The sequence below is a fragment of the Ceratotherium simum genome, chromosome 39, assembly GCF_057802395.1.
Source record: "Ceratotherium simum simum isolate JZ-2026a chromosome 39, ASM5780239v1, whole genome shotgun sequence".
Classification (NCBI taxonomy): Eukaryota; Metazoa; Chordata; class Mammalia; order Perissodactyla; family Rhinocerotidae; genus Ceratotherium; species Ceratotherium simum.
In genome coordinates, this window is record NC_141938.1 from 9,926,209 (window position 1) to 9,953,341 (window position 27,133).

General features: G+C 48.0%; 2 protein-coding genes and 1 long non-coding RNA gene across 14 annotated transcripts; 1 reads left to right on the plus strand and 2 right to left on the minus strand.

Moving 5' to 3' along the window:
• Positions 1-6,100: 6,100 nt before the first annotated feature.
• On the minus strand, positions 6,101-16,331 carry LOC147912166 (ral guanine nucleotide dissociation stimulator-like). 9 transcript variants are annotated; one of them, XM_087426033.1, is made up of 15 exons: positions 16,266-16,331; positions 14,809-14,916; positions 14,357-14,550; positions 13,651-13,761; positions 12,803-12,993; positions 12,283-12,659; positions 11,294-11,509; positions 10,823-10,926; positions 10,269-10,338; positions 8,581-8,649; positions 8,082-8,156; positions 7,455-7,487; positions 6,991-7,112; positions 6,688-6,788; positions 6,101-6,399 (listed from the first exon to the last, which is right to left on the minus strand). In XM_087426033.1, exons 2-15 carry the CDS (start codon positions 14,899-14,901, stop codon positions 6,221-6,223), a joined length of 1,935 nt encoding a protein of 644 aa, XP_087282159.1. In that variant the 5' UTR covers positions 14,902-14,916; positions 16,266-16,331; the 3' UTR covers positions 6,101-6,220. The 9 variants fall into 9 exon arrangements, with proteins under 9 accessions (XP_087282159.1, XP_087282160.1, XP_087282161.1 ...); XM_087426034.1 differs by lacking the exon at positions 16,266-16,331 and adding an exon at positions 15,935-15,992; XM_087426035.1 differs by lacking the exon at positions 16,266-16,331 and having other exon boundaries at positions 6,101-6,381; positions 14,809-14,928.
• LOC147912167 (uncharacterized) lies at positions 7,112-16,393 on the plus strand. 4 transcript variants are annotated; one of them, XR_015550273.1, is made up of 5 exons: positions 7,112-7,368; positions 12,721-12,854; positions 13,600-14,176; positions 14,860-15,077; positions 16,307-16,393. It is a non-coding gene; the product is annotated as an uncharacterized LOC147912167 (long non-coding RNA). The 4 variants fall into 4 exon arrangements; XR_015550275.1 differs by lacking the exon at positions 14,860-15,077 and having other exon boundaries at positions 14,062-14,176; positions 16,307-16,392; XR_015550276.1 differs by lacking the exon at positions 14,860-15,077 and having other exon boundaries at positions 12,787-12,854; positions 16,307-16,392.
• Positions 16,394-21,252: 4,859 nt separating this feature from the next.
• Positions 21,253-26,571, minus strand: LOC147912168 (olfactory receptor 2V2-like). Its single transcript, XM_087426061.1, is given in 3 exon segments — positions 21,253-22,221; positions 22,224-22,674; positions 24,075-26,571. Coding segments are annotated over 2 exon segments (945 nt in total). The 5' UTR covers positions 22,651-22,674; positions 24,075-26,571; the 3' UTR covers positions 21,253-21,703.
• Between the last annotated feature and the right edge of the window lie 562 nt (positions 26,572-27,133).

Here is a 27,133-nt window from a genome sequence, read left to right on the forward strand (position 1 = left end):
AATATAGTTAAGTGGACGAGTTTAAAATATTTCAGGAAGTGAACTTTTAGTATTTGAATTAGATAGGTAGGTAGGTAGGTAGGTAGATAGATAGACAGATATAATATATGAGCTCTTTTTGTGTGCCAAGCCATATGAGAACACTGTTGAGGGAAACATCTAGAAAATCTACATTAGTCATGTCTATATGGAGTATCCCATTTAGTGAGAACTGAATATTGAAAGAAAGAGATGATGCACATATAAGTAAAGTAGAAAAAAGTATCAACAAAGAGGAAAAATGGAGTTTTGTAATTTAGGTTGCTAGAGCAGGAGAGTTCGCTGTGTGGGAATGGTATTTTGTGTCATTTCTGAAAGGTGATTAGAAATGATTCAAAAGTGAAGAATCTGTAGGAGGATTCAGGAGGGTGGATGGATGGTTCATTGATATGAATGTGGGGTGGCAGAGTGTCCAGAATGACACTCAGGGACAGACAGGATATTAGCACAAACAAGTGAATTTGGGAACACTGAGAGAGAAGTGAATTATTTGGGAAAGTGTTTTTTTCAATTTGGAACCTGGACACTGTGAGTCGAGTCATCACTGATGGGCTGAGTGGGCAGGTAGATATTTGGGTCTGGGGGGCAGAGTCAGATCTGTGCTGATTCTTTGAACATTTTTAGCTCATTAGTGGTATTTGAAGCCAGGGAAATGGATACGATTGCCTAGTAGGAGGGTGCAGGTGGACAGCAGATGTCAGAGCAGGGCTGACTTCTGGGAAGCATCAGGCATTGTGGGTTGGTTATAAAGAGAAGCCAAGAAGTGACTCAGGAAGTTTGGAGCAGGAGAAGGACAGTGTAGCACTGGTGGATCCCAAGGACAAATGAGCTTTCTAAAGGAACTTGAAGGCCACAAAGTCACATGCTACTGCAGGACATGTCAGACAAATAATGAAAAGGCCACATTGGAATAGTAAGAGCCATGACCTGTGAGCTTAGCAAGAGAAGCATCCACAGAATGGGGATATGGTATCGGTTGCCAGTGTGGAAACAGAGGCATTGGGATGTAAGTGAACTTTTCACAATGAGTCCCTGGCAGGAGGAGGAGAGGGAGGACATCGAGGGTGAGGAGCATTAGGAACAATGGATGAGGGATTGGTTTGTAGATGGTAGAGATTTGTGCATATTTGAAACATGAGGCATGATCCCAGTAGGGAGGTGATTGAAAGTACTGCGAATATTGAAAGCACAAGGTCATTGAAATGGAAAGATGAGATGAAAATCAGAATGGTTTTAGCTAAGAAAGAAATATATCTGTATAAAACAACAGAAATGGTGTGATAAATGAATTGCTTATGAGGAAAATTTCTAGATCTGATGACTAGAGTGTGAAATAGTTCTTGTGTGGTGGTTAACAATTTGTCTGTGAGATATGAAGTAGGTCAAGAGAAAATAGTTTTACGGAACTCAAGAAATGGAAAGAAATTAACAGCGCGTTCAGGAAGCATTAGAGAATGCATGGAGGCCCACTGGTTCTCTGTTGGGACCCCCAGGCTTCTCGTGTGCTCCCTCTTCAGCGGTGATCCTCAGTGCAGGTGTCAACATGGCATGGCAGGTATTTGGAATCATCCAAAGTCAGAGGCTTGCAGGGCAGATATGATGAGAGTAAAGAATTAGGGAGCGTGGTCAGTGGGTTATTGAAATGATGGACCACAGAATCCAAGATTAATAGGGAGGAGTAGGAAGAGAGAAGGAAGAGAGCCTTGTTAAGATACTCTAACTGGAGTAAACTATTTTCTTAAAGAATGGTTATATACAGTAGAGTTCTTTGTGTAAAAACTAGAAATGTGGAAATTTGTGGTGGGAATGTGGTGTTTCTGAGTTACTGATTTGCAAGCAGGAGAATTTTGGGTGAAGACAGGCTCTGGGTCTGGAAGTGAGTATCTAAGGGTGGAAGACTGCGTGATTTCATTAGAGATGGGACACTCAAAGGAGTTATGGAGTCCTTGGATCTCTGTGTCCCAATAATGTAGGTTACAGGGTACCAGCATGTGTATAGTTGACAATGACAGAGAAGGGAAGAGAATAACATCCTTAAGCAAGACAGAGAAGGCAAGTTGGTCTGGATTTGCACTGATAGTGACACATCAGCTTGATAGTGTCCCAGAATCCCGGTCTCAACGTGTGATGCCTATATCAGCAGCATCAACATCAGCTGGGAACGTCTTAGAAATGAAAATTCTCCGTTGCCTCCCCAGACCTACTTGGGTTGAGTTCCAGCAATCTGAGTTATAAAAACTCTCCAATGATTGTGATGGACAGTATGATTTGAGACACATTTCTCCAGGGAGAGAAAGAGGGTACAATATCCAAATGAGCTGAGAACATTCTCCATGGATGGTAGTCTTCATCCTCCTCTTTGTTCAAATTTTGCATTTTATTCTGTTTTTAAAGAGAAAGCTCAAAAAATATGTCCTAACTTCATAGTAGAAACAATGAGACCATGAAACTAAAACCAAGTAGAAAACTGAAGTTCTATACAGTCTGAAGGCTGAGCAGCTGTATATTCCAGAGGCCAGTTACTAGAATCGCTTCCCATCCTGGCAGTGAGGTCATGTGCAGTCAATGCGAGGAGACCTTGGAGAATCCCCAACAAGTCTGTGGATACAGGAGACTGCAGGGACTCCAGGCCTGCAGCAGTGAAGGAGAACTCTTAAGTCCTTTGGATTCACAAATACCTTAAAAACAGTTGCACTGGGGGGTCCAGGTGAATCCCTGGGCTGTGGCTGGAGCTGAGGGGTCTGCACACCAGCCCTGAGCCCACCCCTGGCCAGTGTCCATATTGGGCAGAGATGAGTCCTGGTTTGGGTGTGGGTCTCTCATAGTCCCTCTGCAGGCAACGAGCATCTTTCGGAGATATCAGGAGACAGACACAGAAAGTGAAGAAAAGCATGGGAGGGAGTGACTGTGGCCTCGAGGACAGACGAGATTGCCCAGGAGGCAGAGAGAGCAAGGAGCCAAGAAAGGCATCCTGAAAACACAGTGAGGAAAGCAACATCGGTACTGAAGAAAAAGAGAGTGATGTGGTTGAGAAATTCACCATGAGACAGGCTTGACTCTCACAGCATCTCTTTGTAACGTTCATCATGATCGTGACCTTTCATGGTAAACCTCAATTTTTATTTACCATGATTTTTCTTCCTTTTTATATTAAAATTGATAGGATAATTGATGCTGAAGAATTAGTGTTTTGAACTTATATCTGTTTTTTCATTGAGTGTTAACTCAATGAAGAGATGATACCTACTTGAATGAGATTTATCTTTTAATATATATTAAATCTGATTCCATAAATTATTCTGATTTTGCATGTAATTTTTTTTTTTTTTTAGCTGATGGAGATTCACCCTGAGCTAACATTTGTTGCCAATCTTCCTCTACTTTGTATGTGGGTCACCGCCACAGCATGGCTGCTGAGTGTTGTAGGTCCACACCTGTGAACAGAACGTGGGCTGCCAAAGCAGAGCTTGCCAAACTTAACCACTAGGCCAGGGGCCAGCACTATGATTTTGCATCTAATTTTAACATAAAATCCATCAATCTTTCTCTTCTTTGTCACATGTTAATTCAGACATAGGTCATTTCTGTATCATGAATTAAGTATCTCTTGCTTGTTACCTGGCAAACCTGTGTAGCTTTGATTTTGGAATCTTAAAAATGAGCATACCCCCTGGAGGCATTATTTTCCACGGAGAGAACCTTGGCAGCAGGCTCATTGCCTTCCTTCCCACACTAGATCCAGAGTCGTGGAAATGTGTTCACCTTGCACACAGCACAGAGCACATAGGAATTACTCCACAAACATGTGGCAAGTGAACAGTTGGTGGCATCATCAGGTCATTCACAGAACGAGACTGAGAGAGAGCTTCCTTAGGTCAGGAAGGAGAAGCATTCCTTTATATTTTCAATCAATGTTTTAATTTGTAACATTGTAACGTGAACACCGAGTATAAGATTTGTATCAAAATTGTGTTCTGAAAGTTTTCAAAAATCTCTAAATCTCAGAGTAGAGAAAACTCAACCTCTGTGAACCTGTCACTTGCTTCAAAAATTGTCAACTCGTATACCATCAGGCTTCGTTTATCCTCACACCCACCCCGCTAGAGTTAACCAGCTGAGATGGCTGAGAGCACATCATTTCAGCTGTAAATATTTTCAGTTTCTCTTACAGATGAGGGATTTTTTGAACACAAACACAATAACGTTATCACACACAAAAATAAAAGTGTCATTCCTATAATCAACTATCTGGTCAGTATCCAAAGTCCCCCAGTTTTCTCAAGGTGATTTCCTGGTTTTGGATTTTATTGGAGTCAGGATCTTTAAAAAACCCTTTTTTTGCAATTGCTTGATGTGTTTCTGAAGTGGCTTTTACTCTCTTACTAGTTCATGCATCTTGATGTTTGGGTGGGACATGCCCGAGTGTGTTTACATGTCTACACCGAGGTGTGAATTCTTTCTTTCCTGGATGGCAGTGCCCTGGAAGGAAGGGCCTGGGCTGTGGGAACCAGGATTTCTACTCTGCATCTGGCTGAACTGAAAAGGCCTCCCTGGGTGACACTTGCAGCCTTCAGAAAGGAGGGGGAAGATGTACCAAGGAATTCAAGACAACAGCCCTTGTATTACAGGGTGTTTCCAGGGCATGATGTTCAAAATGCCGGGTGGTAACCCTTTAGGTCCTAGTCGTAGGGTGGGTTCTCGGGGTGAGCTCAGAGTAGTGTCTGTTTACCACCCATGTGGGAAGCGTTTCAGTATTTTAATTGGTAAGTTTGTGTCTGTTGTGTCTGTGTTGTCTAAGATGGGTTGCATTCCCCTGCTGGACCCACTCCTATACCTGCCGCTCTCGTGCCCCATCTTTAAAAACTCCCAACAGGCAAGTTTCACAGCCCTGTAACACACATCCATATAACCACAGCACAGATTGGAGAAAAGAACACAGTCATCCCAGGGGCTACGTGCTCTATGCGCTCAGGCCCAGTTGCCCCTTTGGGACAAGTCAGTAACAACACGACTGAGTGTGTAAACTAGTGATTGTCTGAGACCATGGACCTCAGAACACCAGGGTCCCAGATGTCACCCTAGGCAGCAATGGACAGTGTGGGTCATTCAGTGGCCAGGATTAAGGTCTATTATCTTGGCAAACCAGAGCTCACCCCTGATCCATCAGGCCCAGCCAGGGAGGAATGGCCACGATGTACCTGACAGAGAGGCTGGGGGCCTTCTAGGGAATTTCTGCCCCAAAAGAATCATATAAGGAAGTGCGGTGATGCTGGAAATCCTAGTTCACAGGGAGTGGTGAGGTTTAGGGAAGAAAGTCCTGTTGTAGGTTTAAAAGCTGCATCATGAATCTTTTCCTCTGGATATGAAACAAGTGGGAAAAGGACTTCCATGGCATGGGCCAGGATCCCAGGAGGATTCCAGTCTAGGCGAAGGGTGAACAGGGAGCCCTAGAGGCGGCCTGATGGGGATGTCCTGTCGGCCCTTAGTCCATCAGCACATGGTCTTCCTCTGGCCTTGTGTTTTCCACATGCAAACTTTTATCTTTTTACATTTTTTCCTCATTTAGTGTTGATGCAAATCCAGAGACTGATTAGAAAACGGTAACTTCCAATATTTGGTCAAAAGAAACCTCAATGGGAGGAGCAGAAAACATTCCTTCTTCCTGGAAAGCTGTAGAAAGACAGCCGCTGTCCTGGGGAAGGACATGGTCCTGGTAAGTGCTATTTGAAAGACACCCACATTTCAGTGGTTGTTGCTCTGCCTGGGAAAGTCCCTCCAACCTCTACATCCAGGGAGATCTGAGGGGCTGTCTCTGCTCCTGGCCCAGGTGAACCACACTGAAATGCACCTGTCCTCTGAGGAAGGGGGACTTGAGAGTGTCATTCAGTAGCCAGGGAGGGGACTGGCCGTCCTCCCTTCTCCCACATACCATAAGCTCTGACCAAACATGAGTTCTTAATTCAAGGCAGAATGTGAGATTCTGTGTCTCATTTACATGAGCATGAGAAGTGAAAGAACCACACCACAACACCCAGGCTGTGACAGAAACAGAACTTACTGCAACATTCAAATCTGATATTTACTCTTAAACATATACTAATGCTCCTCCTCAATGGATAAACAGTCCCTGGGGTGGAGATGTCAGGGATTTGGAGGGGGGTCGTGCCCTCCGTCTGGGGCTTTAGGGGAAACCAGGGAAAGTCTTCAGATGTCCTCCTTCACTTGGGGTGGGGGGGAAGAGCTGACCCGGTGCACCCCGAGGGTCCCAGTGGCCCTGCTGCTCAGGAGGAGCTGCACTTGTGGTCTCCAGAGGGTTATGGCTCATCGCCAAGGGCACGGTGGCTGAAGAGAAGAAACAGACTATTTTGGGGTGCCTCCCTGAGATTCACGGCACACCTCCCTCCCCCCCTTCACTCTTATCCAAACCCTGTGCCGAGTGCTCAGTCCATCAACAGCACCCCGTTTGTCCCTGATGGGGGAGGCATCATTTAGCATCACCCATTTAAGAGGAGGCAACCGAGTCCCAGAGAGAAGAGGGGAGCGGCCTGTCCCAGGCCTGGTCAGCACTGGAGCTGGGATCCAGGCCCATGCTTAGCCCAAAGCTGTACTGAGCCCCTGGATTCAGTCGCTGCTGCTCCTGACACTCACTCGGCCCTGAACTGGAGGATGTCCGGTTCCTCTTTCTCCTGAAGAGCCGCATTTTGCTCGCCTTCTGGTGTGCGGGCTCCAGCCGGCAGGAGACCCAGTAGCTACAGGACAGAGTGGACCTGTGAGCTACCAGGAGCCACACCTCAGGTGCCCCTCCCAGAGCCTGCCAGCAGCTGAGTCCTGGTGCCCCATGGGTCACCACGCTACGAGTTCTGAGGCTGATCAGCGAGCCAGGCCACAGGCTCTGGAGCTGGCCATCAGAGAGAGTCTGCCCTGCCCTCACCCAACTCCTGTCCCCCTCACCTCTCATGGACACTGATGGGCTCCATGGCCTGGAACCAGGCCCCAAATCGCTCATCGGGCTCCAGGTCATATGCATTTGCAGCCTGCTGGAGCAGCTGGATCCTACGGATGACTTTGAATTTCTGGGAGGAAGGACAGGACGCAGAGAGGGCTTGGGTGGGGAACACTGCCAGGGACTTGTGCGGAATGAGGATCTGGTCTGGGGTCTGTGCTCACTCGGGAACCCTCCTTCCTTCCCTCTCCATTCAGGACTTGCCTGTCCTCACAGTTGGCTTGAATTAGTTCCTCATCCAGGAAGGTGTCCTTGATGCCAGCCCCTCCCGCACCCGCCAACGTGATGGGATTCCCAGCTTTGTGGATCTGACTCTCCCAATAAATGTAAGACCCAAGGGATGAGGCCAGAGAAAGTCTTGCCAGGGGAGGTCTCTGATTTCCACATCCCCACCCTCCCCATAGCTGCTCACCTCACACCATTTCTGGAAGTTGACCCGACTTCCCTGGAAGGGAGACAGCCAATGACCATCAGAAACAGCCCCCTAAGCCCAGAACCAACCCCCATCCCACCCCTTCTCAGGCTGCAGGAATGTCAGGGCCCAGCAGAGGGCAGACCTTCCACAAAGAGAACTTGACACTGGGCCAGGCTCTGGGCTCCAGGGCAGGAGGGACAGGGGAGCTGAGGCCAGAGATCTTATGTAGCACACCCTCTCTGATGACAGACGGGGAGACTGAGGCCTCAGGGAGGAAGGGACAGCTGGAACACAGAAGTGCTTCCTCACTTGCAGGGGCTGATGGCACTCCCCCAGGGGCAGGGCCCGAGGGGAAGGCTGAATCCATCTCAGACACAGCCTCCTGCAGCTCTGCAGGCAGGCAGCTATGAGCTTCACCAGCCCAGGTAGACTGGTGGGGGGCTTATGCGGAGCGTCTATTCACGCATTGCTAAGATGGGCCTGACTCCCCAGCTCCCAGGGGTGGCCATGGGGCTCTCATGAGAGGAGGTTTGCCAGGTACTGAGAGCTCAGGTCCCAGTGCAGGGCTCTCGCCACCCAAACCTCAGGATCCTGCTCCCTGTCCCCACCTCCAGGCTCACTCACTTCCAGATCATCCGCCATCCCAATGTCCAGCAGCTTCAGGTGATAGAGGAACGTGCCCAGGAAGGGGACGACACCCTGTGAAATCAGGGTGGGAGTGGTGAGATGAGTCCCACCTCTCAGGTGCCCCCATGGACCCTCCCCCAAATCCCTTCACCCCAGCCTCCTGCCCACCACAGACTCCCACAGAGAACAGCCTAGGACCCTCAGCGGCCTCCCCCCAGTTGCCCCCACCAGGACCACCCAACTTCCCCAGTCACCTCCCAGGGGCGGCTTTTGGCAAATCCCAGGGTATGTGGTCCCTGCCCCTCCCCTCCCTAAACCATCCTGGGCCCAGCCCTTCCAGGCCTCCTCCTGGTCACTTCGAGGGCAGGCATTTCAGGCTCTGGGCCTCCAGGAGCTGGGCTGGAGGAGGAGGGATCCCTCTCTTAGGGAAGCCTCCAGCCGTGAGGAGAGTGACCCCTCCTCTGACACCTGGACCCTCCCCCTCAGGCCACCTCACCTGCTGCTGCTGCCTCTCCTGGGCTCCCTGCGGGTCCATCTCATGGGTGGCCCTCACAGATGACACCTCCTGCAGGGTCAAGGACAGGCTCAGGGAGGCCATGTTCCTTTCCCCGTGTCTCCCAGGGCCCTGATCTTGGACCCTGGCCATCTGGTGTCTATGGCTGCTCCCATTCCAGGGTGCCCTGATGCTAGATCACTCCCAGCTCCAACACTCCCTCCTCTGTGCCCTCAGGCCTGCCCAGGCCCCTAAGCCTCTCTCCTCACCAGGAAAGTGTGAGGAGGACTCCCCATGCCTCCCAGGGTCCCCTGAGGACTCAGTGTCATCTGACTGTCACCAGTGCTGTTCCCTCCCCCCTCGAGGAGGAGGAGCACAAAGCTCCTGCACGTTCCTGTCCCCCTTGTACCTCATCACCCCTGTGAGGCCTGCACCACAGATCATCTCCCTCCATTTCCCAGATGCAGAGACCGAAGCCCACAGAGGGGCAGTGAATTGCTAAGGGGCCCACAGAGGAGACCGCTCCCCCTCGCAGCCAGAATCCCTGGCCCCCGGCCTTCACTCCTCCTCCAGACACACCTCTGACCAATGTCCTGTCCTCTGGACTCTCGGGGTGTGTTGAGGCCCTCAGTCAACCTGAGCCATGGATGGAGAGGCACAAGGTGTCTCGGGGTCCCATGCAAGTGGCTGCTGTGTTTTCCAGCCCCCTGGGATTCTCTGACACCAGGCTGGACCTGAGGCCATGCCAAAGGCCTCAGCTCCCTAGGATCCCCTCAGGATGGTCCCTGCACAGAACTCCTCCTTCATTCACTCAAGAAGGGGACCCCCTTGCGCCACATCTGAGTGACAGTGTAGGGGGTGACCACGGCACTGTGTAATGGTGACATTTGCATCGTTTTTCACTTGGAAACTTCTAATGTCCCTTCTCCTTTCTCAGCTCTCATGTTTGAAGTCTGTGGTCTGAGCCTTTGTACAATCCTTAGGCCCCTCCTGCCAGGGCCTCGATGGAGGCCATTAAGAATCTGTCAGGAAGGTCCATTAAGAATCTGTAGGTTCCCTGATAATTCTCATTGCCATCTGGGGCGTATCCTTGTCGACAACGCCCCGGGGGAGACTCACTGGTTTGTCAGCAGTGACCACTATCGGGCTAGAGTGCACAGTCCCAGAGAGCACACAGTTCTGTCCCAGATCCACCATTTGGCCCAAGGCTGTGCAGCCCCTGTGTCCACAAGGCCTGTGTGACCTCACAGTGCCCATCCCTGGGGCAGGCAGAGTGCCCTCCCCTGCGAGCTGCAGTGAAGACAGAAGGAGCAGCAGGGGCCTGGCTTCCTGAGGACAGACTGGGCTGCTTTAGGAAGAAAGGAACCCCACCCACTCCATCCACCCGCCAGCCTGGAGGATGATGAGGGCCAGCTGATGGGTCCGCATGGAAGCCAGACACCTGCTCATTCTGCCAGCTCTTCACCTCTTGGAACAGTCCAGGCGACACCACTGTATCCCGTGACCAAGGCCTCCTGCCCCAAACAGTCCCCACCTGCCCCTGCAGCTCACACCCCCCGCTTCCTGTCCAGCTGGACAAGACAGACCGTTATTTCTCGGGGAACCTTAAGTGAAAAACTTACCAAAGCACATCCTGCCTGGTCCCTCCCCACCTCACCTCCCGTCCTTCCAGATCTCCAGCCTCCACTCACCTCCTTGAGAAGCTTCCTGCTCTCCCGGTGGCATGTTTGGAAGATCTTTTTAACTGTTTGACAGTTCTTCCTGAGGAGGGAAAAAACGAAAGAAACACTGTGGAGTGGTTTGAGGGTAAATCCCTTTTGTTTGAAAACCCAGAAGATCCAGACAACCTGGATGAGCATTTTCACTGTGTCGTCTGAGCCCTGAGGTGTCTGGGACTGGGGAGGGGCTCTCCTATTGTCACCTGGGGCCTCCATTCTCTTATTTTCTCAGCAGATGTGTTTTAAACAGTCTTAATTTCACGTGGACAGAGAGTTCTGTTGCTGCAAACACTTGAAAATCTTCAATTTGGTCCAAGCCATGATCTGTCACTTGGGGAAACTGATTCCTGAGGCAGAACCACTGGCCTAAGTTTTCAGAAAGACTTCCAGCCTGCCAACCAGGTCAGACCCTAACCCCAGGGTTTGCTGTCTCCCAGGAGGTCCCAACTGACTGAAGGGCAATGCCAGCCCTGTGGGGGGTGTCTGGTCCACCCAGGTGGTGCTCGCATGGAGAGAGGCCTACCCACCTGGACACCTGTCTCCACGTGTCTTTTAAACATTGAATGGAGGGGCCCTCCAGAGCCCAGAAGATCGTATGGAGAGAGGAAAGGTTCCTCAGGCCGTGGCATTCCTGGGGAAGGGAAGAGAATGAGCTGTGAGGGGGAGCTGGAGCCCTGCTTCCTCTGGCTTCTGTCCCCTCATTGACGTCTCCTGTCCTGGATGAGACAGCGGCTCAGGGAACCCGGAAAAGGCACAGCTGGAACCTGATGAGGAATACTTCCAGGGAGGAGGATTTTAGCTCAAGCCAAGAAAGGAGCCCAGGAAGGGGTGAGCTTCCTACCACTGGGACCAGGAGTCAGGTCATCGAGGCCTGGCAGGAGGGGCCTAAGGTTTGTGCAAAGGCTCAGACCACGGACTTCAAACGTGAGAGCTGAGAAAGGAGAAGGGGCAGTTCCCCTGACTCCAGAGAGGGGCTCCCAGGGCCTCCCACATCTTACCTTGGCCACCTGGATCCAGAGCTCCACCACCCTGGCCCTGTCCTGGGCCGTCATGCTCGGGTCCCCAATGCAGGTGGTGATGATACATTCGACCACTCTGTTAAAGTGGGTCATGGTGGCATGGATGGTCGGTGCCAGGTGCTCAATGCCCCTGTTGTCACCCTGGGACCAGATGGAGTCCAGGAATTCGTGGGGCCTCACTGTCTTGAAGAGCTCCTGGGGAGGACAGGGAGTGTCACCCAGCCCTGCCACAGCCTAGCTCAGCTTCTGCAGCCCCCAGTCACAGGCCGGGTCAGTGGTGAGAGCTGGAGCTCAGGAAGCTGACAATGTGGCCTGAGGCTTGTGGGAGTCCCTGGGTGTTGCCTGTGTCCCCTGAGGGCACCCAGCACAGGATGACCCAGGACCCGATACTGTGGCGCAGGGAAGTGGCATTTGCTCGCCGCCCAGTCTCACTTCCTCCAAGCACCAGAACTCGGCTCCTGCTTGACCATCTCTAGGGGCATCTTCCACCCATTCTGACCATCCTGGGGTCTGACTCCTCTTTCAGATGCACATTCCCCCAAGGCAGCAACAACCACGGGCTTTGTTTGTCTGCCTTGTAGTCATGTACACATGAGGTGCCTAATTAGTGCTGAGGCTGTTGAGGCCTCCTGGGCAAATGAGTGAACTACCCAAGGACGAGACAGCGCTTCAGTGTGCTCCCCTCCCCCACCAAAGCGCAGACTCTGCCCAACTTCCTCTCTGCTCCCCCTCATCCACCTGCACAGCCACTCTGCACGGCAGCTGCTCTCAGTGTCCATCCCTACTGTCCACATGAGGACAGCAAAGGCTTGGGAGTTAAGAAGGCTGCTCAGGTCACATGAGGGTAAGTGGGGAAGCAAGAGGTTGGACCGAGATCATGGGATTCTGGATCAGGAAATGGCAGGTCTGGGGCAGCTGATGGCACAGGGAAGGCTGGCCCCACCTGCCCTGAGAGCCCCGCTGCTCACCACATCCATCAGTGTCAACTGCTCTGCCACCAGCCGGGGAGGGAACTCTAAGAAGTCAGGCTTCTCCTCCCTCAGCAGGTTCTTGGTGGTCACATCCCAGGGGCAGGTGGGCTCTGGGGCTGGATCTGGCTTTGCTGTTATCTCTCCAGGTGGAGGGAGGATTCTCCCTGGAGCCAATGGTCCAGCTGGCTCCAGCTCAGGAGCTGGCACTGGGGCTGGAGCTGAAGTTGGTGGTGGCTCTGGCCCTGGAGGGACTGATGGAGGTGACACTGGCTCCAGCTCTAGCACAGGTGGTGGAACTAGAGCTGGAGCTGGATCTAGCCATGGAGCTGGCCCTTGCTCTGGCGCTGGAGCTGGAGGGAGCTCTGGAGATGGTACTGCAGCAGGAGAAAGAAACAGTGTCACTCAAGTAGCTGACTTCCCCTGTGCCTGTCAAAGCCAGGAAAGACCCCACTGCCTTGAAGTGAACCAAGCCTCTGAACACTCTGCAAATTGTCATCCCAGACTGCAGTCGCCTCACCTTCCAGCTCTGCCTCAATGGGCCGTGGATGCTCCAGCTGGACCTGGAGAAGGTAGGCGTGGCCCTGCAGCCCCGAGCCAGGCAAGCTGAGATGCAGAGAGGCCAGCTTCATGCTGAAGCAGGGATAGTGCAGGAGCTCCCAGAAATCCTGCCCTGGGTCCAGGCAGGTTCCCACCAGAGAAGAGATGGCACTGGGGGAGGCAATTGGGCAACAGAGTCAGAGGCCTGGCCTTTCCCTCCACACTTCTCACCCAAGGCACCCTGGCTTGGGACTGGGCCCTATGCCTGCCCCTCTCCATCCAGGTGAGAGCCACATGGCAGCCCTGACCCCTGTGAGGCTGTCCTGGCAGTGGAAGGCCTGCTTATCCAGCAGGTTGACACAGAGTCTGTTGTGACTCTCTTCCCACTGACACTCTTCTCCTGAAGGTCTGGGACACAGCCCACCCCAACCCTCCATGCACTTGTGCAACTGGATTGAGCACTGAGACAGATTTGTGACCAGGTTGCTCACACACCTCCTGTTCTGGGCCTGGAGGCGGTGGTCAGAAGAGGTAGATGTGGAGAAGGGGAGGCAGATTAAAATGGGTCTGTGGTGGGAATGGGTTTCTAGGGGAGAACTCAGCCCAGCCACCCCTCTGGTTCCCAGGGGTTCTGGCACCCATCCATAGCTCTTTGACTCCTGTCCTCCTGGAGTGGAAGCCACCGGACCTCTGCCTTCCCATGGGAATCAAAAGATGCGTGAGATGCGGCTTCTGACAGGCTCACCTCAGCCACAGCCTCCATCTCTCCCCCCACAGCTTGTTCTTTAGAGACAGGAGGCCGTCCTTCTGGACCCAAAGACCACTCACTTTTTTAGGTGGTCCTGCGCTCTGCCCTCCTGGCTGGAATAAGGGGAGATGCCTCCAGATGTAAAGGAGGCTATGAGGGCATCCCTTGGGATGGACGGTGGATGACAAGACCTGCGAATGATGTCTAATGTCAATGTCTGACTCTCAGATGGAAATTGAGGCCACGCATTGTGTCTCCTTCATTCACTGGGTTTACTGTCTCCAAATGTCCTGCATGCAGTAGGTGCTTAATCTACATGGTTGAATGAATGTAATCCACCCAGAACCATCCCAGACACCTGAGTGGGCCTAGGGCCTCTCTGCTGCCCCAGAGATCCTTGACTGGCTACCCCAAGGAAAAGGACCAGGACCAGCTGGATGGAATCTCCAACTCCTTGACAGGGTGGTTTCCATGTGCTTTTCCAAACTCAGAAAGGCCGCATCTCAGAGATGGGTGAGGCAGACTACTTTTCACGGGGAAGAGAGAAATAAACACCATGAACAACCACAGCACGTCCACAGCCCTCTCTGCAGAGCCAGGCACCAGGTAAGCAGCCGCCATGGCTGATCCCATGAGTTCCTACAAGATCCCCATGAAATTTATCCTTTCCCACCCCATTTTGCAGAGGAGCAAACTGAGGCTCAGAGAGATTTGGTGACACTCCCAGGACACACAGCTGGCAGGGGACAGAGTCACCACTGTGCTGAGGAGGGAGTGGCCACTCACCTAGTAAATAGCTGGTCCAGGACGTGGTGGGATGTGTCTAAGGCCGAGTAGTTGACCATGAAGGTGGTGAAGCTAGAGATGTTCCTCCTCAGGAAAGCTGGTGCGAAGGACTCTGTCAGCTTCTCCATCATGCCTGTCTGGAGGGCCCGCATCCTGCAGGCCTCATTGAAATTCACGGTGGACTCATCCTCACACTGAGGGAGAGGAGGAGGGACATACACTCAATGACATCATGGTGAACCAGCGGGAGGATTGAGGTGACATTCTACCCTCCTGTGTAGCTGGTGGGAAGGAGTGGAGGTCCAGATTCCTTTGGGAGTGGGACTGTGGAGCACTCTAATGAGAAAACCCTGGGGGGTTCCAGGGGAGACTCAGATTTGAGTCTGCATTCTAGTAGTGCCTTGGTCATCTCAGAGTCCTGGGTATGAAGACCCCTCTGCACCCACACTCACCTCAGACCAGCCCTCTTCATTGATGGACTGGTGCACCTGTGTCCTCTCCAGGGAGATGGCGAACTGGAAACCATCTACCAGCTCCTCAACCATCACTTGGGTGCAGCTCTGCAGTGACAGTGCCCAGAAGTCAGGCCAGGAGGCATCAGGGGCCTGCCTGGACTTTGCCACAGAGGGAAACCCCACCACAGTTCAGGCACAGAGGGGCATCTGCATAGTCTCCATCAGGGAAGGAATGTGATGACACCTCGACGGCCTGGGATTCACATGTGGGTAGAAGAGCTTAGTCCCCAGCACTCACCTTCCTCTCCTGCAGCCAAGATCTTCAGTATGAACATGACACACAACCAGATCTCCACCATTTAGCTACCTGCTCCTGCTCAGGGTGGTTCCTCCTCATACTACCTTCTCTAACTCCACCTCCCACATACACACACACACACACACACAATGAGGGTCAAGGGGTGTGGGGCTGTCCATTTGGGATCACAGTTGTGGCCTGACCTAGAGTGGCCTGCCCTGGGCTACGCTGTTACCTGATGGTTCCTCCTGCTAAAGGCCACAGGCATTCGAGGTGAGGGCTGAGCCAATGTCTAAAGCGACTTAACATGCTCTCATTTTTCGCTTTCCGGGGGCCAGAGCCTCGGAAAGTCACGGGACAACACGAGAACATCCTGCTGTGTCGAGTGTCTCCACTCAAATGAACTGGACAGGAGGCTGTGGTTACAATGTGGGTGCCTGGTAACCAGAGTTCTAAGTTCTGTTGGGGGCTGTCACCAAGGAAGTGAGGTCACTTCTTCAAGGTTCTATTACTTGGCCCCTTCCTTCAATCAGACCCACTCAAAGCCCCCGCTAGCCTGTTGGCTGCTATCCCTCCTTGCCCATGTCATCTCCATCACTGTACACAAATATCCATCACCACCCTCCCCACAGCTCCTTGGGAGTGGAACCAGTGGCCAGCTTTGAGGAGACAGAGCTGAAGTCACACTTCTTTTATCCTACCAGTTCTGTGTCCTGGAAAAGCCACTGTGCCTCTCAAGATCTCCCCAGTCTCCCAACCAGCACAATGTGGATGGTGCTAAAAACAGCTTTCTAGGAGCATCGTCAGGTGTATATGAGATAATACCTACAACACCTGTGGATTGGTGTCACATGTGTCTAATGCTGAACCTCCCATCTATGTCAGTTCCATCTGTGCAGCCTCCACAAACCCCCGCTCCATACTTCTTGTCACACATCATTGGCCTGAATTTGGTCTGGTCACTCTTATCTGCAAGAAGGGTTAGGAATTTTATCTTTTAGTTTGTTGAATTGCCACCCAAAATAAAACTGATTCTCTGTTCTGAATATTAAGGGAGAAGGTGAACAGTGGAAACTACCCGTGCTCTCTCCCTACACTAACCTTCCAGTTGAAGGGGAGGAAATGAACTTTTCAGATGAATCAAGCATGTATTTACCTACCACAGGCTCTCTTTTCTTGTTGTTTATTCATCCACAGAGAACAAGAAGTCTTGCTTCCAAACCAGAATGAATGAGACGTCCACTGCCCTCTGTTCCCAGCAGAATGACCAGAACCAATTTGCTGGCTTTTCTTTGCCTGGCCCTTGTAAGTAGATCTGAGAACATTCTTTCTATGTCCTTCATAGAGTGGGTCTGGGAGGGTCTGAGGTTGTAGAGAATTGTAGGCAAATAGCCGGCTCCTGAAAAACTGAGTCAAATTTGAATCTCTGTAATTCAAAGGAGAGTGATATCAGCATCATGGTGGAATAAGACACCTCCTGTTTTTCTACTCCTGCACTAACAATGCTTTGGCATCCATCCATAGACAAAAGTGCCTTTGTGGGAGAAGTGTGATACAGCACCATATGCCAAGGGACCCAGAGGGAGTCTCACCCACCCATGCATCTCGTAATAGGCAGACAGACCTCGGTCCCAGCTCTGGACCCTGCAGTGGCCCATGATCCAGCTCAAGCTCCTTTCAGCTGCTGCATGGAAACCCCTGAAAACACTGTCTTAGATCATGACACACAGAGGAGAGGGTCTTTGTGGAAGTCCAGGTTTCAAGAAGAGAAGTTCCAGCCCTCTGTTGGAGCACAAAAATATGAGTCTGGATGGGTTGAAGAGTTTGGAGGCATTGGCAGATAGGTACTCTTAGAGGGCTTTAAAGGATGTGGATCCTGTAACTGCACTGAGCACTCCATCAAGAAGTCTCCCATGACTTGTGGGGTATGCCTCACCCATGGATCTCCCCAGCTGGCCCTTAGGCACCCCCAGTGCTCTGCGTGCCTCACATACACACACCTCCACCCTAGGGCTTCTTCCTTGTGTATGCTCCCAACAGTGGTGGTTAGAGTGAATTTTGGAGGACAGCTAGTGAGCATGTGCAGAAACTTGGTCCAAATCTGCAGGCCAGAGAGAGACCACAAACTTGAGGTTTCACACAACCTCTGGAATACAAAAGGGAGGCTGTCAGCGCCCAGCCTATTACATCACAGCATCAAGAGAATGCATACAAGCTGGAGAATTCTGCCATTAATGAACAAATTAAAAATGCTGAGATTATACTGGTATAACTCATTAAAATACAAATGTATTATTGAAACATACATTAAGTTTAAAAAAATGACATTTCAAATGTTGGAAAAATTAAGTTTGAGAAACCTTGTAGGTGGTCAGTAAACATTTGTCCCTCCCTCCCTCTCCAGAGCAGCCGTATGTATATGTATAAATACACACACACACACATATATATACCCCCTATAAGTTCTATAGAGAGAGACGCATATGTGCATGTGTCCACAAACACTCATACATATATATAATGCATGTACCTATGTATATCATATACATGTATGTATACATGATAGAATACTCACATGCACATGTGTATATCTCTACAATTTCACCTTCAATAAGGTAAATTTCCGGTTTGTATTGACTCTAAATAACTCTGCATTTTAACTTGTTATGTCTGTTTCGGTTTGTTTTCCCCAAACTTTCTGGTTAGTCCTCTGGGCACTTCTCAATTGGATAACTGTTATGTGTTTCATTCGTTGTTGTTCTTTCATTTTCTCTTTTTAATAAACATATTTGTTGAAATATGACATACAATCAGAATAGAGCACAAATCCAAGTGTAAAGATTGATAAGTTATCAAAAAGTGTACACATGTGTTAACACCACCCAGGCCAACAAACAGAACACGACCAGTTCTATTTACAGTAGATTATACATGATATATATAATATAAAGCGCAGTTACCCAGATTATTATTTCTCCTTTTTCAGGAAGTAGCACACTGAATGGCAATGCATAAAGCAAATTTGGTCATGATGTGGCCTCCTTCAAAAATATAGCGGGATTTGGAAGGTTAATGTTTTTTAGGAATACATGAGTTTAGTTCCAGAAAAAAAGAGGCTTGTAAATTTCCTTTCCTGTAATGACCTTGTAAGATTTTTGTAGCAAAGTTAAGCTATTCTCACAAAATGAATCAAAAAGTTTTTCCCATTTTTCCTGTTCTGTGGAAGAGCTAGAGTCAATGTGTATTCTTTCTCTCCTGAATGTTTGGTGGAATTTACCAGCAGAGGTGTTAGCCACGATGAAATGTGGGAATGTTTTAAACTATGGATTCAGTTTCTTCTTTAGATATGGGACTATTCAGATTTCTCATTTCTTCTTGAGACAGTTTTGGTAACTTTCTTTTTCCTGGCAATTTGTGAATTTCATCTAAATGTTCAAATGTATTGGCATGTTATTTATAATAACACGTGTGTTGTCAGGGAAGGTCTGGGGTGAATATCCTGGGGGCAGAAGTCAAGCTCAACTCATGTGTCCCCGCAGCTTCAGGCTCCTGGATGGTGGAGGGAGAGCTTGATCTCATTGCAGGACGAAAGGCTGAATGCTTTTCTTTTCGCCCTCTGCTCTCCATTCACATCAGCTCAGGAGACCTTGTTCCTGGGCAAGTTGGCATGCAGGCAACGCCCCATGTAAATTCTTCCAGGCCCGGTGGATATTTGGAATTTTTTTCTCACATGTTCTCTTGAAACCACATGGCCACATTTGTATAATATTCTCTCTTTATTTTCTATTTGAGTCAGTTTTGGTAATCACATTTTCAATTTTTACACTGTACAAGGCTGTGTCTCTTAGACTCCTAAGTGTTTTCAGTTTTAACTCCTTCATACTTCTCCCGGATGTGCCTGCCTTATGGTGATTCCTCCTTCATGGGAGCTCTGAAGCTCATCCTAGCTGCCTGGTTGTTGATGGTGGCATATACACAGGTTTGATGGGGCCGAATGTTAGGCAGTTTGATTGCCAGCCTTCTGCTGCACCATTCTCAACCCACAGACGCCATGCTTCTCTGCTTGTCCCAGAGCCTTCAGGTGTAATTACTCTTCCTCCCCAGGGCTACCTCCAATCTCATGTTGATATTATTGCTGTTCTCTGAAGCATTTGATGATGTGTTCAAATGAACAAGCATTTTGGATCCTGAACCAAAGAACCATTTGCAAAATGCACTCTGAATGTGATCTGCTTTTCCATTCATTAAACTTTTCTCATAAACTTAATCACTGTTCTCCATGTGTGTAGAATTCACTAAGGATGTTCCAGAGCCCAGGTGATGTTACTTGATTTAGCTATAAATTCTAAGGCTTCAGGAGAGCTGTTGCCACAGATGGAGTGAGTTGGCTGGGCATTCTTCCTTAATTAAGTGGTTGCATTGGATTTGAAGATAATTGTGGTTTGAGTCTTTTCCCTAAGTAGCCCCATCCCTCTCAGCAGGTTTCAGTACAAGAACTATCAGTATGTTCTGGCCTTGGTTTTTGCCATTGAGGACATCAACAGAAACCCCCATCTTTTACCCAAAATATCTCTGGGAGTTGATCTCTATAATGTCCTGCACAATGAACAGAAGGCACTGGAGAGTTCCCTCATTTGGGTTTCAGGGCTGGGCAAAGACAACCCAAATTACACCTGTAGGAGAGAGAACAAGTCTCTAGCAGTCCTTACTGAAACAACATGTGCAATTTCTGCCCAGATTGGAACACTGCTGGAACTGTACAAATTTCCATAGGTAAGCCTGTGTGGGGTGGGGAGACATGAAATCATGTCTACTTTAATGCCATTCTCAGGTGCCTGAAAAGGAAGAAAGGAGGAGACTGTGTTTATGCATCTCTCACAGGATGTAATCTCCAAGGACGAGTGTATAGAGTCTTAGTGAGGTATGCACATTTCCTTTATTTGGTATCCCTAAGCACTATGATTTCATCCTTGTCCATTGATAACAAGGTTCCAGGGACCATCTGCTCTTGGCCAGATTGGGTCCCAATCCTGAGTCAACAAGTCATTTGCATGAACATCATTTGCAGTGATGCAAATGAACTGCATCAGAGGAGGCAATGTCAGGTGTAAGGTGCAAGTGTCATAAAGGGCCCATGTCACTCAGGGCTCAGACAAGAACATTCCAGCATCACAGCCTCCAAAGTGCAAGATAGGGAGGGACAGCCTCACACACCCAGGGCCCAGGGCAGCCACAGGACATTCTGTGTGTGACCCATGCAGGGCTGCACACCAATCATGAGTGCAGAAACACCACAAGCCCATGAGGCCCTGCCTGGGGAAGCAAAAGTCATGGTGATTTTATAAGATTCCAAATCAGTAACTCAAGATCAATGCAGAAATAAAGTTGTATTTTTGATTTTCTAAAAGTTGACCTCCTTTCCTTTTCCTCAGTTCTTTTAACCATGCTCATTCCGGGATCAATATGTTGTGATGATCCACTTCTGCACCCTCAACACTGGTTTCCTCCATTATTAATGCTGTTGTGAGAAATTCCTCCCTTTCCTCACCCTAAAGCAGAGGATACTAGCTGGAAGGAACCCCTGTATTCGCCATCACCCCAAACATCTATGACTATGACAAAGGTCACACACACCTCTATGGCCCTGGAGCAAAGGGGATTTTAGGGCAGTGAAACCATAGTTCTATATGATTCTGTAATGGCGGATACATATTACTATGCATTTGTCAAAACCCATAGAATGTACAACACAGAGAGTGACCCTAATTCATTCCCTTTTAAGCCTTGGTATTCATTTGTTGCAATTTTCCTCTTTTTTTGAACATTATCACTAGGATTTTATTGAGTATATTTGTCATTTATTAGAATCTAATTTAGTTTTATTTATCCTTTCGATGTTTGTCTTTTATTTTGTGAAGCCTTCCTCTAATATTTATCATTTTGTGTCTTCTATTTTCTTTGTGTTTAATTTTCTGCTCTTTTTCTAGCTTGTGATGAATGCTTAGAACTTAGAAATTCAACTTTTCTATATTATACACAATAATATATAAATATACATAATCTAGGATTATACATTTCTCTCTAAGGATAGTTTTAATTCCACCCCAAAAGATTTGATGAATAGTATTTTTAATTGGAAATACATTCTAATTTCCATCGTAGTTTACTCATTAATCATGGGTTGTTTACAAATGTATTTATTAATCTCCAAACATTTAGGAATTGACGTTAGCAATAAGAATTAAGAAGTTAAGCTCAGGGCATTCTCTGATAGCAGATGTACTTCCAATTTTGAATAATAAGTAATAGCAATCCCAATGCGTTACTTCTACACAGATCTTGAGTTCACAAAGTCCTGTATTCCATTTTAATGTATTTTACAAAAGAATTAGTCCAAAAAAGACTGGGGGGAAAAAGCTGGTTTTTCATCAGAGCCAGAGAGAACTGCTTTAGGGTTTAAAAAGACCTCTGCAAGCCTTGGGTGTCATAATCCTCATTATTAATGAGGAAACTGAAACTCACATAAAGTAGATTATTTACCCAACATCACATAGCCAGGAGGTGGCAGCACCAGGCACAGGATGCTCTGGACCTTCAGGCCTGCCTGCCAACCCTGCAATGGTCCAGCCCCTTCCTCGGGGTCCCCATCACCTCCCGGTTCCTCAAGCTATAAATGAGAGGATTGAGCATAGGAGTAAGGTCCGTGTAGAAGATAGAGACCACCTTGTTATGGCTGGGGGCCCGGTAGCGCCTAGGCCTCAGGTAGATGAACATGGCTGCCCCATAGAAGAGGGAGACAGCTGTCAGGTGGGAGGTACAGGTGGCCAGAGCCTTTTCACCAGCCTGAGCAGAATGCATCTGGAAAACAGCCCTCAGGATGTGAGCATAGGAGGCCAAGATGATGGAGAAGGGAAGGAACAGCATGAAGACACAGCAAGAAAATATCACATTCTCAAAAAGGGATGTGTCTATACAGGCCAGCTTCAACAAAGATAGCATCTCACAAAAGAAGTGGTCCACCTCCCTCAAACCACAGTAGGGAAAGGTCATTACTACTACCATCTGGATCAAACTGTCTATTATCCCAAAGGCCCAGGAGCTCCCAACAATCCCAAACAGATTCTCTGACTCATGAGGATGGGATAGTGAAGTGGGTGGCTAATGGCCACACAGCGATCATAAGCCATGAGTCCCAGCAAGAGCCCCTCCGATCCCACGAGACAGACAAAGAAGCCAATTTGTATACCACAACCCACAAAGGAGATGGACTTCCTGCCAGACAGGAAGTTGACTGCAATCTTTGGCGCATTAGTACAGACCAACATGAGGTCCATGAGGAAGAACTGACTGAGGAAGAAGTACATGGGTGTATGAAGTCAAGCATCTGTGTAGATTAGGAAGATGAGGAGGACATTCCCACAGAGGGCCACTGTGAAGACTATCATGATTGCTGAGAAAAGTACAAGGTCAGTTGGACTGTGGGAAAAGATGCCCAAGGGGACAAAGTCATCTGTGGATGATTGGTTCAACCACGTCTCCATGGCTCAGTTGATGTTTCTGGTAACCTGTGAACATGGACAAAAAATATTGGTTTGACTGACATTTCTTTAAACTCTGCATTCCACATCTTCAGCTAGCTGTTTTGTTTGTAACTCATGAGGCCTCAGCAACAAAAGCTTTGGGACATAGAAGAGGACACTCCTTCATATCCCTATGACACAGCAATAGGAGTTCTCCCAGCTCATGGAATTGGACCACATATCTGGACTGGTGTGTATCCTTATCTAGATGAGTAGAAACTGAGTTATTTTATGTGTCATGGGACCTTTGGACAATCCCCTTTAGCAGGCAAAGTCTTGGCTTTACTGTATGATACAGAGTCTACTATCTGAGACCACATGGACTTGGTAAACTATCTCTAAGAGGGCTTAGGCCATTTCATTCCCATGAGATAATTTATGTGTTATAGAAAGGGAAGGGAATGAAGCATAATTTTCTCTTTAGTCTGTATATCTTTCTGTATGTGCTGAGAGTTTATCATGCTGGCTGCTCTGTTATGTTTGTAATATCAATTATGGGCTCTCTAGTGCCCCACATGAGAAGGAAGAGCTGCAGTTGGATGCCATTGTTGTCAATATTGGGTTGACAAAAAGTCACAATCCGATGGGGAGCAACAGTGACTTGGTTCCCAAACCTCTTAAGAACAGTGAGGTCTTTAATTGTGCTGAGACTTTTAAATAACTCCAGGATCAAGGCTTCAGTATAAGTGTGCTGGAATCAAGTACAGTTAATACCTACTTACAAAGTTACTTTTAGTAGAAATCAAAGAGCCTTCTTTATAAAAACCTTCTGACTGAAAACTTGCACCTGGCTTTCTGAACCTTTTACTCACTGCCTTATAAAAGTTTCAATCAATTTATTTGGAGTGTGTCACTGAAAAGGGATTTTCCTTGATCTTTGGTCAAGAATTTTTTCTAAATATGTTACTATGGAATGGAACAGGAGGCATGGCCTGATTTTATACGGACAAAGCTAAATCGAGAAATAAAAGTCATGCATATTAAAAAAGATAAAACTCCCTTGATGATATGATAGTTGCAGTATCTGAACCCAAGGCAAATAACAGAATAAATAATTATAAACAACTGAGTGGAAAACACTGCCATTATTCAGGCACAACTCTTTTATTGTTGTCCTCACACTCACCCAGTGAACCTTGTCTTCACTGTCTAAGGCCTTTACGGTTTTTATAGGATTCTCTCTCTTCTCTCTCATCAGCCTCCTTCTAATTTCACTTGTCTCATTATCCATCCAGGGCTGACCTATCAGGCATTTTCATGGTTCTGAAGGTAGCACAGCAGTGAATATTTTTTCCTTAAGTTTGTATTAGCTATCTACTGCTGTGGAACAAATAGCTCCAAAATTTAGCAGCTTGGAATAAAACAGGGAACATTTGTTATCTCACAGTTTCTGTGCATCAGGAATGTGGGTGCAGCTTAGTTGTTTGCTTCTGGTGTTATGTCTCTCAGGAGGTTACCGTCAGCTGTTGGCCAGATGATAGTCCTCTCAGGGCTGGACTGGAGGAGGCTCCACTCCAAGATCACTCGTGCGGCTGTTGGCAGACCTCAGGCCCTCTTCAAAGGCTCCTCACAGCATGGCAGTTGACTTCTCCCAGGGTGAGTGATGGAAGAGAGAGTGAGAGCAAAAGCACCCCACACAGAAGCCGTGGTCTTATAACCTGGAATTGGAAGTGACACTGTGAGCTCTGCTGAATTCTAGTCTTTAGAAGTGAGTCACTAAATCCAGCCCATGCTCACTGGGAAGGGAGCCCACGAGGGCATGAATACCAGGAAATGGGGACCAATGGGATCATCTTAGAGGCTGTCTGCACAGCCTTTCATGTTCTAGTCTCATACCCTGATTGCTGATATAAATAAATGGGACTCGGATTAATTTTAACAAGTGATCTTGTCGTGTAAGAAAGGTGGTGCCATGCAAGTTGCCTAGAAAACAAAGAATCCAAGATTTTGAGTTTGTCAGTCTGTTTCTCATCTGCCTGGTCTAGTGACAGGCAATACACAATCAGTAAAAATAATGTTTGACTTTTGCATCGCACAGTGCTCGTACCTATTCCTCATTTGACCTCATAGTGATCCTGCAATGAAGGTACAGTGATTATTAAATTAGCCCCTCTTTTACAAATGAGGAAGTTGAGGCTCTGAGGAGCTGGCTGGATTGTCCAAGGTTACATGGTGAGTAAGTATGGGCCCCTTCCCAAAACTTGAGAAGGGGCCTTTGGAATGTAAGTTCCAGATACTTTATATCTGGCTGTTTGAGGGAAAAATATCTTTAGAAGGGCAAGCTACCTTATCTTGGAGAAATTCTCAGATAGGAAATTACAGTTCCCTTTCTGAATTCTTAGCTCTCTCAGCAGGCTTCTGATCCATAATCTGTACTCTTAAACATTAGAGATCCTTTTACTAAAGGGCAGTACTGGTTTCCTTTCGGATATATCTCTCATCACTGTTAAATTAATTAAACAAGGAGGCCAATAGGCTGAGTGGCTTTAACGCCTTACTATCCTACCAAGCAAACCAAAACCTAAGCCTGTAAATGTCTCAAGACAAAGATATCAAAACCTAAGGACAATCAACCAAAAATAGCCAACTAGGATTTCCAATAAGTCAAATGCTTAAGTATAGCCAATCAGATAACTTCCTTGCTTTTCTTCTGCCTTTTCTCTATAAAAGTCTTTCCCTTGGTTCCTGTCAGTGGAGCACTCCTAACCACTTCCAGTTTGATGCTGCACAATTGGAATTGCTTTTTGCTCAAATAAACTCTTAAAATTATTAATGTGCCTCAGTGTATGTTTTAACATCACAGATGAATACATGATCATTTACGGTTAAGTTTCTGTCTTTTGTGTTGGTTAGTAGAAGTGGAATTCATAATCATAGATGAAAATCACAATTACATTTCTGGCCCTGTGAAACTCAGGGAAAGACCTCAGGGTGATGACCATGAGGCTGAGGTGGAGGAGTCAGAGAATCTTTCTGTCCTCTTGTCTCTCCAATGAGACAAAAATCCCCATTGGATCCCAGACACCCCTCCCAAGCCTCAGCCCCAACCCCAACTTCCAATTGCCTGCGGAATATATGCAATCACATTTCTTGCTGACACCTCAAACAGAAAACAATTTAAGCTTTAATTCTTACCTGCATGTCCCAGAAAAACAATATTTCCTATTCTCATCTTATTTCTTTAAAATGATACCTATTGCCCCATTCAAGCTCAATAAGATCCATGCTGGCTACCCCATGTACCCCAAATCAAACACTCTCCTGGTCCTGTTGGTTTGTTTTAACACAGACTCTTGCTTCTTACAACCAGCCCTCTGTTTTCATCCTCGGTGTCACCACTGTGTTCAGAGCATCACCGTTGCCAGCATGCATGTAATGGCCCTGACTGTGCCTCTCCTTGCATACTGCAGTGTACTGCAGTGTGTACTGAGAGCCTCTCTGTGGGTCCCTTCACAGCTCAGACTTTGAGCCCACGTCCACCTCTAACGGATTGAAGTTCCCATGTGGTCCTGCTCTCCCTTTTCAGCTTTTCATCCCCAACTCCCTCTAAACAAGCCCTATATTCCAAATGATCTGACACCTGCAGCTGCCAAATACAGCTTTTGTTTGACCTTTTTGGTTTGCTCATGCTGTTCCATTCACGTGGCATATCCTCCTCCAAAGTCCTCTAGTCCTCTGATCGGGTAAAACTTGATTGCATGCAACCAAGAAACAGCTTTACTTTTAGCTAGGACCACCATAGAATCTCCTTCCCTACCTATTTGTTTTTTTTTTTTTACTTAAAGACACTTTATGTATATTTTAATATCTGATAAGTCTACTCGTCCTTCATAGTTTTTCTTTCTTTTTTTTTTTTTTTTTTTTTGTGAGGAGGACCAGCCCTGAGCTAACATCCAATGCCAATCCTCCTCTTTTTTGCTGAGGAAGACTGGCCCTGGGCTAACATCCATGCCCATCTTCCTCCACTTTATATGGGATGCCGCCACAGCATGGCTTAACAAGCGGTGCGTCGGTGCGCACCCGGATCCGAACCGGCGAACCCCGGGCCACCGCAGCGGAACGTGCGCACTTAACCGCTTGCGCCACCGGGCTGGCCCCCATAGTTTTTCTTTTTTAGTATTATTTTATTGAGGTCATATTGGTTATAATATTGTGTAAATTTCAAGTGTACATCATCATTATATTTCAGTTTCTGGGTAGACTGCATTGTGCTTACCACCAAGAGTCTAGTTCTTAATTCGTCACCATACATATGTGCCCCTTTACCTCTTTCACCCTCACCCCACCCCCTTCTCCTCTGGTAACCATGAATATGTTCTCCTTATCTATGTGATTGACTATCTTCCACGTATGAGTGAAATTATATGGTATTTGTCTTTCTCTGACTTATTTTGCTTAGCATAATACCCTCAAGGTCCATCCATGTTGCCACAAAAGGCACGAT

Coding starts and splice junctions, on each gene's coding strand:
- LOC147912166 (XM_087426033.1), bottom strand. CDS start 14,901: ATGGTTGAGGAGCTGGTAGATGGTTTCCAGTTCGCCATCTCCCTGGAG. Junction 10,339..10,822: donor ACGTGGAGACAGGTGTCCAG/GTGGGTAGGCCT, acceptor TTCCCTCCTCAG/GAAGAACTGTCAAACAGTTA. Junction 8,650..10,268: donor GCAGGAAGCTTCTCAAGGAG/GTGAGTGGAGGC, acceptor TTGACCCTGCAG/GAGGTGTCATCTGTGAGGGC.